The following is a 15,632-nucleotide window of genomic DNA, read 5'->3' as shown; positions in this document are numbered from 1 at the left end:
GTGATGACTCATGGAGAATGATGGTGACTTCAGCGGGTAGACATAGAAATGGGGCAGGTCCCCAGATTGCCCTGGGCCTGGGGAAGTCTCACATCCACCGCCCTTGCCTCTGAAGTATAGCCAAGTACAGCCAGGGTATGCTACACTTATGCTCCTACCTCCTACGTGAGCAATGCTTCCCTCACTGAGCGGTCACCCAAACCTGGCCTGTTTCAGGGACTCTCGGGCCTGGGCTGGGAACCTCTGCTCAGGGTTGGAGTCAGCCACCATCTGGCCCAAAGCAGCTCTCGAGGCTAGAGCTGCTAGGGAGAGAAAATGCGCCCAGCACTGTGCTGGATATGCTCCACACGTGGGCTGCTTTCACCCCGGCGGTTGTCACGGTCTCCACTGCACAGGGGAGGAAACTGAGGCACAGAGAGGTTTAGGTGACTTGACTGGGGATACCTTGCCAGGTCTGTCTCAGACGACTATGTAGTAAATTGGGATATGGAGCTCATGGAGGATTAAAATCGAAGATCGGCTCTGTGACCTTGGAGAAGTCATGTTACCCTCCTAACTCCGGCTCCTTATCTGCAAAACCAGGGAAATGGAGCCTACCTCACAGGGTGGTTGTAATGGATATAAAAGCTCTAGATAGAAGCATGAAGCAGAGATTGGTTCCCAAATCCTTCTTTCCATCACGCCCTAGCACTTCCCAGAGGAAAATTACTTGTATACAATTTAAAGTTCTTTCACATGTATCAACACATTTACTTTTCGCAGTGGCCCTAGGAAGTTGAAACTTTTGTCCACCCACTTTATTTCTGCTTTTTTTATGAAGACAGTGGGGTCCAGAGAGGTCAGGTCACCTGCTCAGGTCCCACAGGGATGAGTGGCAGATATCCTGACACCCGGTCCAGAACCTTCTCCCCCAACACAGCCGCAGCTGCAAAGACCCATGACCAACCCTGCCCCCGAGCAGAGGTTACGCCCTAGGTTCTTCGGAAGGAGAGAGGCGGGGAAGCCCGAGGTGGGAGGGGGTGCAGAGAGGAGGGTGGAGCTGTGTCCTTGATGTGGTGGCTGGGCCCATTCGGGGTTGTCGCCACAGTCCTAGGGTTTGGCTGGGACAGCAACCGCCATTTCCGCTGGTGTGGCAATGCCGGGTGGATCTGGAAACCCATGCCAGGCGGGGCTGGGGAAGGGAGGATGCTTTGCCTGGCCTGGTCTGAGGCTCTTTGTTGGGGTGGGGGTCCGCTCCTGCCCTGTTCGGCTTCCATCACGCAGCCCAGCTCCTAGACCCCAGCTTCCTCCTAGCGGCGTGCATGGACCAGAAGTCTTTTCTGAAAGGCGATAATAGGTCAGGAGCAGCTGACAACATGGGTTGGGACTGGGAGGCACCTCTCCCGGGCTTTTAGAAACATGGTTGCATGCTGGGGATTGCCTGTGACCAGAAGACTGGGTAACAGGAGCCTTTGGGAGTGGAGCGAGGCCAGCTTCCTCACCCACAGGCAAGTCATCGGCTCTGTGCAGGCTCGGACTTGGGAGGAGAGAGCGTCTGTCCCCAGCTCTGGGGTGGCCGTTTGCAGTACATCCAGAAGGAAGCTGAGCAGGACCAGCGACACACTTTGCAGGGCCCAGTGCAAAATGAAAATACTCCCTCCGGCTCCCAAACTATTAAGAATGTCAGGAGGGTGAGGACAGAGCATTAAGCCAAGCTGGGCGACCCTTCTAAGTACAGGTAGCAGACCCGTGAAGCCGTCCTCAAGTGGGATCTAGGGAGAGGAGGCGAAGGATGAGGGCCCATGAAGGGCGGCCACAGGGGTCTTCTCCTGGCCCTCGTGATCTCCTGACCAAAACGAAGAAAACCTGTAAACACAGAGGTGAACAATTCCAGTTCCTGGATGGACAACATGCTCCACTGAGGCATCTGTGCCTCCCCCCAGTACCCAGGCCACCTCAGCCAACCAGCATCTGCACAGTCCAGGTCCTGCCTTATTTGGAGGAGGGAGGGCATTCAACTTTCATCCCTGTCTTGGGGGAGTTCGAAGTGCTGGGAAAAGATGTCATGCTTGGAGCCCATCTGGGAAAAAGGCGTCTGGAGCTGTTTCTTTAGTTTACGGAATGGACACCCAAGAATGGCAAGTACAAAGGGTGATGGCCCAGAAAAGAGACCAAGGATTAATAACGGCCTTGGTCAGCGCTGGCCTCCAGTCCCCCGCCCTGGGCTTCGTGTGGCTGGGAAGCCTGATGTCTCTATTTCAGCAGTGGGATCAGAACCAGCTTCCAGAACAACATAAGCTAGGGGTAATTTTTAGCACAGACGTAACTTTCTAGTTCCTTTTCCCTACCCCTCATTTTTCAGTTGCCTTTAAAGAGGCCGCAGAGAGCTGGAAAACAAATCCAAGTTTAAAGAGACAAGTGCAAAAATGCAAACCGGGCAAGGGGACAGAGCCACCAGCTGGACAAAATGTTCCTGGAGAATAGCATCCTCTGCTTGGCAGGTGCTGGGAATTTATGGTTGAGTTTTGTAGACGTTTCGCCACGTTATGAGCCAGCTCAGGAGACCCTCATAAAACTCTGCTTATAGGAAAGAACAAACTAGCTGATAAAAGTCAGCTGCTGCCTATAAATGCGCTGTGGGGATTGCAATTGAGTGGTGGATTTATTAGTCTGGGCTCTTTGTGCAAATTAAGAACTAGTGCGCACATCGGAATCGGGGAGGGAAGAGTCCGAGCAAGCAAGCACCCGGGTTGCTCCCTGCTCACATGATGGCAAGTGGCCCATGCTCACCCTCCCCTCGTTCCTTTCTCCAGTAGAGACCGGAGGGAAAATTCTCCCTGAAATTCAGTTGCTGGGGATCTACTCTTACATCCCCCTTCCTTGCCTCCCACAAAAAGCCACAAAAAGAATCCATCACCCTCCATTCACTGCCTTCCCCACGTGTCCTTTTATGACAGCAGTTCTGACCTGGGCTTTCATGTCTGGCCTGCTAGACCGGGTACTTCTCTTATTTACCTTTGGATCCCCCATAATCGGTTCTGTGTGGGGCACGCAGGGAGGCCTCTGAACGAATGAATATGGATGTGGTAGACTGTAAGGTGCCCTATACAGAAGTGACTATGACCCCTCTCCAAACAGCCCAAAGGGGTTGGGGGAAGAGAACTGAGGTGCCGGTCAGGGTTGAGGACTGAGCAAGTGATGTGAAACACCGAGGGAAGAAGAGGTGCAATCAGGAAGTGATTAAGGCTACGTTCTTCCCCAGAGAAGCCCAATCTTTGCAGCTTCTCTACCCAGCTCCCTCTCTGCTGCTGTTTCTTAGGATTAAAGCTCTTTCTGAAAGAATGGCCCTGCAACAGAATGAGGGTCCTTGATAAGAATGCAGGTATCCAGCCCTTCCTCGCACGTGCCAGGTCGGAATCTCTGGGGCTGGGGCCCTCAAATGCTGTACCAGGTACCAGTCTCAGAAAACAACGGCTTTCCTTTGCACTCTGTAGACAAACTGAGGAGCGTTCTAGGAATGATGGGGAGGGAGAGCACCTGGAAGGGGCACCCCTGTCCTTCCTTGAGAAGGACCGACTATCTCCTCCCAGCCCAGGAATTAGGGGCAAAAGTGTGAGACTCTGGCAGACAGCCTCAGGACTCCCTCCAGCTCTCGCAGCAATGGGTGGGACCTGAGGGGAGGCTGGCTGGCAAGGTGGCAGCTGCCCCGAGAGAGCCCTGCGTGTGCCACTGCCCAGGCAGGTGGGGGCCGCGCTGCACTCGCCTTGTTTGGAGGAACCCTGTCCCGTGCAGGACTGGGTCTTCAGGAAACCCAACTCTTGTCATCACAGCTGAGTGGGCGTCAGGGATGCCGAGAGGAAATTCGTGAAAGGGAAAGACTCCTTCCACCAGAAGCAAGAAAACCCTGGTGCAACCAGGGTTGTCGCTGATGAGCTGTGGGCACTTAGGAAACCCACTGTCTCTCGAATCACGCTTGCTGCACCACTTGCTAAGTGTCGAAGATGCTCAAGAGCACTGCACAGCTGCCCACTTAGGTGACTAATAAGCTTGGAGTAAATGTCAACCCCTTCCATGTTTCTAAATTTACCAAAACCCTTCACATAGCTCTTCTCACTTAAAACTTACAATCCTGTAAGGGATAGATCATCATCTCCATCAATACAGAAGAAATTGAAACTGAAAGGGAAGATGGCTTACCCAAGGTCACTTAGCTGGTAAGAGGCTGAGCTGAGACTTGAACCCAGGTCTGGGTCACTTGCAATTCAGCAAGCTTTCCCGAGTTGATTATGCACGAGTTCCTTCCCCTCCCCCCTGAACCTCCTCCTCCAAATGTGCACCCTCCCATGCAAATGTGCAGAGAGGAGGCATTGTAAACAACTAAACACTTGAACAGTTGGAGATGGTACCTGGCCCCCATCATCCAGATTAAAGTCAGACATAATACAGTCACCGCACAATCTGGACTCTCCTTGGGCAGGCAGAATTCCTCCTCTTCAGAGCCTAGGATCCCACCGGCTTTGAAAAACCACTACTCTGTCAAGAGAATTTTGAGGTCAATTTCTAAATGTGGATCTGGTAGAGACCGGAAGGAAAGAGACCTAAATTCTTCATTTCATCCCAACAGATTGTCTCATCAGCACGGAAGGGGTCCTGACCACCGAGAATCTATTTCCCTGAGGGAAAGAGAACACAGCTTACATCTAATATCTCAACCCATAAGCTATGGCATGAAGAAGAAGCATGGTGGGGGGCGCCTGCGTGGCTCAGTTGGTTGAGCATCCGACCCTTGATTTGGGTTCAGGTCATGATCTCAGGGTTGTGAGATTGAGCCCCACATCAGGCTCCATGCTCAGCAGGGAGTCAGTTTGAGATTCTGTCTCTCTCCTTCTCCCTCTCCCCTGACTCACTGCTCTCTAATAAATAAAATCTTCAACAAAAAAGGAGCACTGGAAGTATTCCCACTATGATTATTCTCCTTTATAAATATGAGTCCAATAAAAACACCAACAGAGTTCTTTCTTCATTGGGTGACTGGGTGGGGTATGATTAGCTAACTGAAAAATTCCAGGGAAAACAGGCATAACGAACGGGGGTGGGAGTACAGGAAGGTTGCAGAAACCTGTAAGACACTAAGCCTTTGGAAACCTAATGTCCATCAGTAAGGGGCTAGTTAAATAAACTATGGTATACCCAAACAACAGAAAAATATGCAACCGTTTTAGAAAAAAATTAAGGAAGCTCCTTATGTATTCACATAGAATGATCTCTAAGATACAGTAATTGGAAAAAAAAAAGGTGCAAAGCTGAGTCTGTAGCATGCTACTATTCATACAAAATTAAGAAAACCCCAAAACCCATTTGTTTGTTGTATTAGCTATCTATTGCTGTAGGACAAATTACCCCAAAACTTAATGATTTAAAAAAAACATTTATTGGGGCGCCTGGGTGGCTCAGTCGTTAAGCGTCTGCCTTCAGCTCAGGTCATGATCCCAGGGTCCTGGGATCGAGTCCCACATCGGGCTCCCTCCTTGGGAAGCCTGCTCTCCCTCTCCCACTTCCCCTGCTTGTGTTCCTGCTCTCGCGCTCTGTCAAATAAATAAATAAAATCTTAAAAAAAAAAACATTTATTATGTTTCCATGGGTCAGGAATCTGCACACAGCTTAGCTGGTTGCCTTTGTCTTAGGTCCTCACGAAGTTGTAATTGAGCTGTTAGCTGGGGCTGTGGTCTCAAATGAAGGCTCAACTGGGGGGGAGGTTAGGGATTTGCTTCCAAGCTGTCATGTGGTTGCTGCCTGGCTTCTCACGTGAGCACTCCATGGGGCTGCCTTGGAGCACTGCAGCTGACCTCTTTGAGGGTGAGGGATCCGAGAGTGAGCGATGGACCCAAGTTGGAAGCTGCAGTCTTTTTTTTTTTATCAGTTATTTTCAGAAGTAACACCCCACTACTTCTGCAGTAGTCTGTTCATAGAAGCAAATCTGTAAGCCCAGCCCACACTGAAGGAGAGGAGAGTACACAAGGACATGAATACCAGAGGTGGGACACTTGGGGACTATCTTAGAGGCTACCAACCACTGTGCCGATATGGGTAAAGACTATTTTTGGAAGAATACATCAGAAACGTTTTACACTGGTTGCCTCCAGGGAAGGGAAGTGAGTAACTGGGAGAGGTGAACTTTTCACTGAATGTGCTCTTGTACCCTTTGAATTTTACACAATGTGAATGTGTCACTTATTCAAAAGATAAATTTATTTTAAATTTAAGAAGGACAATTAAAAAGATTGCATTTTAATAGTAAAAAAAATAAGGAACAAAATAAAAAGTGATAAGTAATACATAGTTATGAAGCACTGTAAAATCTTGTATCTATTTATGGTCAGGATTTAAAAAGCTCTGTAACACACACACACACACACACACACACACACACATTTATGGTCAGGATTTAAAGAGCTCTGTAACACACACACACACACACACACACACCTCCCACTTGCAGAACAAAATACATACTCTCGAGCCAGGCATTCAGAGCTCTTCACAATTGGACTCCAGTCCACGGAGCCATTCCTCCATCCCTCTATGAAGGCTACTGAGTTGGTCAGTGGAACTATTAACATTTGCCAGTTCTAGGAGATAAAAGCAACAAGCACAATGCCTGGTACACAGCAAACTTTTGATCCATGCTGGATTCCAATCTTTCTCAAACACTGCTTTTGCTTATTAGACTATCCCTTGGGCATGCAACACCCTGTGCTCCTCTCCATCCCCAAGTCCTAATTCAGATGTCACTGTCACTATGAAGTATTCCGACAAGCCATTAGTTAACCACCTCTCTTCTGTTTTTTTTAAGATTTTATTTATTTGTTAGAGAGAGAGAACACAAGCAGGGGGAGCAGCAGAGGGAGAGGGAGAAGGCGCCCCCCTGAGCAAGGAGCTGGATGCAGGACTCGATCCCAGGACCCTGGGGATCATGACCTGAACCAAAGGCAGTTGTTTAATAACCAACTGAGCCACCCAGGTGTCCCCTCTCTTCCGTTTAATGTCAAATATAACACTTTTTTTTTTTTACCTCCCCATAACTTATAACTGGAGGTTTGTGCCCTTTACTGCCTTTCACCTATTTTGTCCATCCTCCAGCCCCACAAAACACTTATTATTGTTTTACAATTTAAGTCTCCTCAACTCAGTCTGGTCCCTGGATCATCAGCGTCAACAGTACCTGAGACCTTGTGAGAAATGTAGAATCTAGGGCACTGCCACCCTAGGCCTACAGAATCAGAATCTGAATTTTAACAAGAGCTCAGTGATTTCTATACACATTAAAACTTAAGAGACACTGGTTTAAATGTTTCCCTGGTTGAACTATAAACCTTTATAGGGATCTCCTTCATCTGCCCCAGAGCACATCATAAGGCCTGATACCCAAATGTTTATAAGTTTTATTTATAATTATTATGTATGTGATACATTTTTTAAGCTCCTGGAAAAATATCTACCATATTGTTAAAAAGAGTAGACCATGTGCATTTTTACTTTCTGTAATACTTCGGTTTTTCACAATCACAATGTATGATCTTTATAGGTAGAAACACATGAACGTCTGGAAAAATAAAAGCTCTAATACATTCATAAAATGGTATATATGTATAATGGTATCTACTGTAATTTCATTGAGTTATTTTTACAGATACGAAAAGATGGCCAAACTATGTTTTTGTTTTTTTTTTACTTTTTAAAAAAAGACTAAGTAACAGTATATATCAATGATACTATATTTGGGGATTTTTTTTTTTATTTGTGAATATGGACACTGAAAGGGTATATATCACAGTATCTCTGATGGAGCTTGCTTCATACTTTTCTACACTTATATTTTTTTCTACAGTTTTCCTATGACTTTTTAAAAAGCATATATATCACTTTTGTAGTAAGAAAAAAGTCATCTTCATTTTAAAAGTATCTATACTCTTTATTAAACCTCTTTACATCCAGTGACCCAGATTTGTCCACAGCCCCCGAAGCTGACAGGTCTGGAAGTACCCGACCATTTCACAGATGAAGGCACTGGGCTTCAGAAACGTAGCCCTGATGGCCTGATTCTGGGCGGTCTTCTCCCACCGTGCAGCTACTCCAAGATCAGAGGAATGTGGCAAATCAGGCGCCAGCTTTGGTCAAAACCCCTGTCATTTTAGCAGTCTTGCTACCCCCAGCCACTTACTCTCAGACGGGGTGGGAGGACAACTCCTCAAAGACAAAGCTCTGAGCCTAACTCATGCTACACCACCTCCCCCTGGTGGCGGGCTCCGGAAACTGTCATGATGGCTTGGAGCTACAGCAGTTGGAAAACAATGACACACTGCCCTGACCTCAGATGGTTCGACTGGGGATTTTTCAACTCTTCTGTCGCTGCAAAAGGCAATACGTGTCCACCAGAAACCGTACTTCACAAACGTGGGTCTCTTCCCAAGCTGGCAACATGCGGCCCGCTCCTCTCTCGTGATGCTGGGCAGCAGCACACACACCACAGCTCAGTCCGCCCCCAGATCACGAGGGTAAACAACTGACACAGCCATTCGGTGCCCATACATTGTCCTGTTTTTCAATCAATTACAGAGATAGTCAACATTTCATTATAAAACAGGCCTTGTGTTAGATTATTTTGCCCAACTGTAGGCTAATGTGAGTGTTTGGAGCACATTTAAGGTAGGCTAGACTAACGTTTGGTAGGTTAGGTGTATTAAATGCATTTTTGACTTACAATATTTTCAATTTACGATAGGATTATCAAGATGTAACCCCACTCTAAGTCGAGGAAGAGCTGTACTGTCTTCCATCAATTATCACCTTTATTTCTTTAAATCATCAAGAATCATCATCTTCCATCAAAGAATCAGGGACCGACACAAATACACAGAACAGGGCCGGGTGTCAAACAAGCTCAGAGCTCTGGGTGATGCTCAGGGTGGTGCCACACCCCCTCCCCTACCACTTCTGTGGCAGTAGTCCCTACCCCAGTGTTCTCCTGCATTGCCTTTCCTGCATTCTCTCTGCCTCCTCCACTCTGGAGCCTAGGAAAGGGCAATGTGCCCTCAGCCGTGACATCACAGGGAGAGACCCCAGCATCAGAAGCCAGTAGTCCTCAGGCTCTAGGCACTGATTTTTCAAGTATGTCAGGTTACCATACCAGAAAGCACCAACATCAGTCTTCAACTGTGTCCCCCTAGTTTGCTGGTAAACACACGGCTTCCTTACTCTTCCAGGAAGAAGGAAACATTCAACAGGGTATCTGGAATAGGAAGAGAGAAAAACTGGCATATCACCTCTCCAGAGAACACAAAACATCCGATTTATAAAAAAACAGGGGCACTGCAAGGGCATCTCTGTAATGCTTCCAAAGAAGTGAGACCTACAAAGAGACCACAGACATGAAGGAATAAATGAAAACCAGTACCTTGTACAAGGCTTTGGTGTTCATCTTCTGAAATTTGGTTCCAGGCCTTGGGCAAAGCTTGGATGTTTGCTAAATCTCCCCACTGGATCGAGGACAGGAGGTACTTCCTCTTCAGGTAACTTCCTGGAAGTTAAGGACTGCTCAAAAAGCAAATGAGGGTGCCTGGGTGGCTCAGTTAAGTGTCTGCCTTTGGCTCGGGTCATGATCCCAGGGTCCTGGGATCAAGCCCCGCACCAGGCTCCCTGCTCAGTGGGGAGTCTGCCTCTCCCTCTACCCTTCCCCCCCTGCTCGTGATCTCGCTCCCAAATAAATAAATAAAATATTAAAAAAAAAAAAGCAAATGAAATATGCTGAAGGGGGAAAATGCCCTGGGGAGAGCTACAGGAAGCAAAGAGTGAAAGAGGGGCTATCATTCTATTCACCAGGTGGCAGCACTCACCTACACCACCCATCTTTACCAAGCACCCCTTCACTCACAGTCCTATGGGGGTGGAGGGATGAAACATCGCCCCAACAACCTAGGATCTCACTGTGGTGGGGAAAAAAACCAGCAAATGAAAACAAAGAGTCTCAGTGATAAAGAGGACACTGCGGCGCCTACCTCCCACTTAGAGGGCGGCAGGGAGATTCCGGCTGGCAGGAAGAGCATAAGCAAAGGCACAGAAGTGGGGAAGCATGGATTAGTTTCAGGGCCAAATCCCCCAATCTGGCCGGCAAAGAAATGTGTGGAACAGTAGGAAAGGTGGCTGAGTCATTTGCAACGACATGGATGGAACTGGAGGGTGTTTATGCTGAGTGAAATAAGTCAACCAGAGAAAAACATGTATCATATGACCTCACTGATATGAGGAATTCTTAATCTCAGGAAACAAACTGAGGGTTGCTGGAGTGGGGGTGGGGTGGGAGGGATGGGGAGGCTGGGTGATAGACATTGGGGAGGGTATGTGCTACGGTGAGCGCTGTGAATTGTGTAAGACTGTTGAATCACAGACCTGTACTTCTGAAACAAATAATGCAATATATGTTAAGAAAAAAAAAAAGATAGCAGGAGGGGAAGAATGAAGTGGGGGAATCGGAGGGGGTGACGAACCATGAGAGACGATGGACTCTAAAAAACAAACTGAGGGTTCTAGAGGGGAGGGGGGTGGGGGGATGGGTTAGCCTGGTGATGGGTATTAAAGAGGGCACGTTCTGCGTGGAGCACTGGGTGTTATGCACAAACAATGAATCATGGAACACTACATGAAGAACTAATGATGTAATGTACGGTGATTAGCATAACAATAAAAATTTTAAAGAAAAAAAAAAGGAAAGGTGGCTGAGAGGTAGGTTGAACTAGCACACAAAAAGGCATGTAATCACCATCCACCTTTTTCAAAGAAATGGAACAAACAATCCTAAAATTTGTATGGAACCAGAAGAGACCCCAAATAGCCAGAGGAATATTGAAAAAGAAAAGCAAAGCTGGCGGCATCACAATTCCAGACTTCCAGCTCTATTACAAAGCTGTCATCATCAAGACAGTATGGTACTGGCACAAAAACAGACACATAGATCAATGGAACAGAATAGAGAGCCCAGAAATGGACCCTCAACTCTATGGTCAACTCATCTTTGACAAAGCAGGAAAGAATGTCCAATGGCAAAAAGACAGTCTCTTCAACAAATGGTGTTGGGAAAATTGGACAGCCACATGCAGAAGAATGAAACTGGACCATTTCCTTACACCACACACAAAAATAGACTCCAAATGGTTGAAAGACCTAAACGTGAGACAGGAGTCCATCAAAATCCTAAAGGAGAACACAGGCAGCAACCTCTTCGACCTCAGCCGCAGCAACTTCTTCCTAGAAACATCGCCAAAGGCAAGGGAAGCCAGGGCAAAAATGAACTATTGGGATTTCATCAAGATAAAAAGCTTTTGCACAGCAAAAGAAACAGTCCACAAAACCAAAAGACAACCGACAGAATGGGAGAAAATATTTGCAAATGACATATCAGATAAAGGGCTAGTATCCAAAATCTATAAAGAACTTATCAAACTCAACACCCAAAGAACAAATAATCCAATCAAGAAATGGGCAGAAGACATGAACAGACATTCTTCCAAAGAAGACATCCAAATGGCCAACAGACACATGAAAAAGTGCTCAACATCCCTCGGCATCAGGGAAATCCAAATCAAAACCTTCCATGAGATACCACCTCATACCAGTCAGAATGGCTAAAATTAACAAGTCAGGAAACAACAGATGTTGGCGGGGATGTGGAGAAAGGGGAACCCTCCTACACTGTTGGTGGGAATGCAAGCTGGTGCAGCCACTCTGGAAAACAGTATGGAGGTTCCTCAAACAGTTGAAAATAGAGCTACCATACGATCCAGCAATGGCACTACTGGGTATTTACCACAAAGATACAAATGTAGGGATCCGAAGGGGTACATGCACCCCAGTTTATAGCAGCAATGTCCACAATAGCCAAACTGTGGAAAGAGTCAAGATGTCCATCGATAGATGAATGGATAAAGAAGATGTGGTATGTATACATAATGGAATATTATGCAGCCATCAAAAGGAATGAGATCTTGCCATTTGCAACGACGTGGATGGAACTGGAGGGTGTTATGCTGAGTGAAATAAGTCAATCAGAGAAAGACATGTATCATATGACCTCACTGATATGAGGAATTCTTAATCTCAGGAAACAAACTGAGGGTTGCTGGAGTGGTGGGGGGTGGGAGGGATTGGGTGGCTGGGTGATAGACATTGGGGAGGGTATGTGCTATGGTGAGCACTGTGAATTGTACAAGACTGATGAATCACAGATCTGGACTTCTGAAACAAATAATGCAATATATGTTAAGAAAAAAAAAAGAAGATAGCAGGAGGGGAAGAATGAAGGGGAGTAAGTCGGAGGGGGAGACGAACCATGAGAGACGACGGACTCTGAAAAACAAACTGAGGGTTCTAGAGGGGAGGAGGGTGGGGGGATGGATTAGCCTGGTGATGGGTATTAAAGAGGGCACATTCTGTGTGGAGCACTGGGTGTTATGCACAAAGAATGAATCATGGAACACTACATGAAGAACTAATGATGTAATGTATGGTGATTAACATAACAATAAAAAAATAAAAAAAAAGACTTCCTGAAGCAGCTCTGGACACTGAAACGTGTGCAAAGGATACGAATTTCGATAATGTCTCTCAATATCTTGCAACCATTCCAACATGTCAGCCACAGAAGGGCTGACCACTGAAGCCTGCAAAACAGCATCAATGCCAATCGAGTCTGCATGCTGCTCATAGATCTCAAGCACCTGCTCCACGTGCCTGCTGACGGTGTCACGCACCTTGAGGAGGGTGGCTCTGGGGGAAAAAAGGCTATTAGACAACACCATGAGAAGGCCTGAGGCAGGATTCCTCAACCTCAGCACACTCACATTTCGACCTGGATGGTTCTTTGTGGTGAGGAGCTGCCCTGTGCATTTTAGGGCACTGAGCAGCATCCTTGGCCACTACCCACTAGATGACAGGAGCAAACCATGCCCCATCCTCCCCAAGTTGTGACGATCAATAATGTCTCCAGATACTGCCAAATGTCCAAACGGGAAAAATTGCTCTGGGTGCACATAGACTACTGTGGAATTTAGGAAAGTTACTTATCCTCAGTCGTGTATAAAAACGGTCTGTTTTGCTCACTGCACACCCTAAGTACCTAGAATACTGAGATTGGCACATAGAACGACAAACACTTGTCCAATGAATGAATGAGTGAAAGGGTTCTTGTGAAGATTAAATGCAATAGTGCTTATAAGGTGCTTAGGGAAGTGCCTAGCTCACGGTCAGTATTATTATTCCACTGGTGACTCCAAGGGACTCAGCCACCGAGAAGGCCACAACTTCCCAGAGGGCAAAGCATGCCTTAACCTAGAATTGTGGCTTTCAAAATGTGTGGCCACAATTAAAAAAAGAGATTTAAAATAACAGCCCAATACTCACACACAAAAATATGCCATCAACTAAAATAAAAGTTCACTACCTCAGAACATACCACAACATAATTTGACAGTCTCTCCTCTAATCAGCTAAGAAACTAAGTCTGGTTCATTGTTATATTCCCAGCACCTTGCGCTTGGCATCCCATAGGTGCTTAGTTATTTTGTACAAATGCTACACAGAAGGTCCCCATATTTGACCATTTCCCATTAGTCTACAGCACAGACTATATACACCAGAAACTTCTTTTGTTCTAGTCAAGAAAAGGCCTATGTGCGGGGCGCCTGGGTGGCTCAGTTGGTTAAGCATCCGACCTGTGATTTTGGCTCAGGTCATGATCTCATGGGTCATGAGATGGAGCCCCATATGGGGCTCTGTGCTCAGTGCGGAGTCTGCTTGAGATTCTCTCTCCCTCTCCCTCTGCCCCTTCCCCCACTTGTGCTCTTTCTGTAAAGTAAATAAATCTTAAAAAGAAGGAAGGAAAGAAAGAAAGAGAGAGAGGAAGGGAGGAAGGGAGGAAGGGAGGAAGGGAGGAAGGGAGGAAGGGAGGAAGGGAGGAAGGGAGGAAGGATGGAAAGGCCTATGTGCCAGGTCTCTTGTCTATCCTCAATACTTACAACTGTAAGATAGAGGGTCTCACTTCAGAGTTTAACTGTTTAACAGAGTTAAGCACTAAGAGTTTAGAGATGTACTATTACTGGCACAGAGACACCAATGTACAGCAGAACAGAGTGGTGGTTGAACACTCTGGCCTTGGTGTCAGGCAAACTTGAGTTAGACTCCCAGCTTTACCATTTACTAGCTGTGCAACCACAGGCAATCTGAGCCTGTTTCCTCACCAGCAAAATGGGATTAAGTGCGGTTAAGTCAGAGATGTTGAAAAGATTTTATATGAGAATATATGTAAAACCCTTAGCTCTAGCACCTACTAAGTTTAAAGTACAATTCCTCATTGCTTTTGACAAAAGAAGACAATAGAGAAGGGCTTAGTAAGCTTTCTCCATTGCTTTTCTTTTCCACTTTTGTAACTTCTACTGAGACCACCACTGCCGTGCCCTACGTGACAAGGGAAATGCCATAAAATGAGTTTTTAAAAAAAGACTGATTTATTTATTTGAAAGAGGGAGAGTCTCAAGCAGACTCTGCACCGAGTGCAGAGCCCAACATGGGGCTTGATCTCACCGCCTGAGATCACGACCTGGGCCAAAACCAAGAGCCGGAAGCCCAACTGACTGCACCACCCAGGCACCCCATAAAATGACTCTGACAAGAGGTCCCATTGCAACAAGCAAGGTTGAGACACCTCCAAATACCATGTTCTCAAGTAAAGGGAAAAACACTCTTCTGACTGATCCTCGCTACTTATTAAACACCAAGTTTTTCAAATCTTTCCACCAAGAAGGAGTGGCATCGAACTCTTACAGCCTCTCCCCTAACTTGTCCAAGACAGTGTCGCCAGCCGCCAGCTGCTTGCGCCTCAGCCGCTCTTTTAAGTCTGGGAAGGCCCGAAGTGGAGGCACGTCCCCAAACCGCAGATTGTGGGCCGCCTGCAGCTGCTCTGCCAGGTTGCTGAGGGAGGCCAGGAGGGGCTGGCTGTCCCTCAGCGTGCTCTGCCACAGGCCCTGCTGCTCCTCCACCACGGGAAAGCATTTCCTCAGGGCCTCGTGCACAGCAAGCAAAGGCTGCTCTGGAGTCATCTTCTGCCGAGATAAACAAACAACAGAAAGAAAAACAAAACAAAACAAAAAACAGCATTAGGGTCTCAAGTCGGAAGGGGAAGTAGCGGGTCCAGTGATTTCCGTGCGCAAGTGAGGTCCCGCTAAACCAGGATCCCCTCACGAAGGACTGTGTATCCCTTCCGACAGGACGTCCTGACGCGAGGCGTTGTCTTACCTTTAGAGGGGCTCCGGAGGCCGGGCCTTGGTTTCCCACCTCCGGGAGGGCTTCCCGACCAGCCCTCGGAGGAGGTTCGCCCGCGGCTCGGGTAGTCTCCAGCTTCAGACTGCGGATTCCCCGGGCCGAAGCGCTGTCTCCGAACCCGTACTTCCAGAGCCAGAATCTTGTCTCCTTTCCCGGAAACTGCCGGTAGCTTTCCCTAAACCAGCGGGAAAACTTCAATCTAACTTCCTCAAAGTTTCAGGACCCGCCAGGGCCGCCACCAAGCGCCCGCGGTCTCTCTGCGCATGCCCCAACGCAGCTACCCA

At 47.3% G+C, this 15,632-nt stretch overlaps 1 protein-coding gene across 2 annotated transcripts; it reads right to left on the bottom strand.

Annotated features, from left to right (window-relative positions):
• Positions 1-7,926: 7,926 nt before the first annotated feature.
• AIRIM (AFG2 interacting ribosome maturation factor) lies at positions 7,927-15,610 on the bottom strand. 2 transcript variants are annotated; one of them, XR_003610914.2, is made up of 6 exons: positions 15,322-15,610; positions 14,851-15,128; positions 12,619-12,798; positions 9,434-9,552; positions 9,167-9,268; positions 7,927-8,574 (listed from the first exon to the last, which is right to left on the bottom strand). XR_003610914.2 is itself a non-coding variant. In XM_028113969.2 (5 exons), the coding sequence occupies exons 2-5, from the start codon at positions 15,123-15,125 to the stop codon at positions 9,231-9,233; spliced, it is 612 nt and encodes a 203-aa protein (XP_027969770.1). In that variant the 5' UTR covers positions 15,126-15,128; positions 15,322-15,610; the 3' UTR covers positions 7,927-9,230. The 2 variants fall into 2 exon arrangements, 1 of the variants encoding a protein (XP_027969770.1); XM_028113969.2 differs by having other exon boundaries at positions 7,927-9,268.
• Positions 15,611-15,632: the final 22 nt, after the last annotated feature.

The sequence above is a fragment of the Eumetopias jubatus genome, unplaced genomic scaffold (genome assembly GCF_037043125.1).
Source record: "Eumetopias jubatus isolate StellerSeaLion01/CBP00866 unplaced genomic scaffold, mEumJub1_p1.0 scaffold_4, whole genome shotgun sequence".
In the NCBI taxonomy this organism is placed as follows: Eukaryota; Metazoa; Chordata; class Mammalia; order Carnivora; family Otariidae; genus Eumetopias; species Eumetopias jubatus.
The sequence above is the reverse complement of the archived record's forward strand: the minus strand, read 5'-3'. Positions and strand labels throughout refer to the sequence as shown.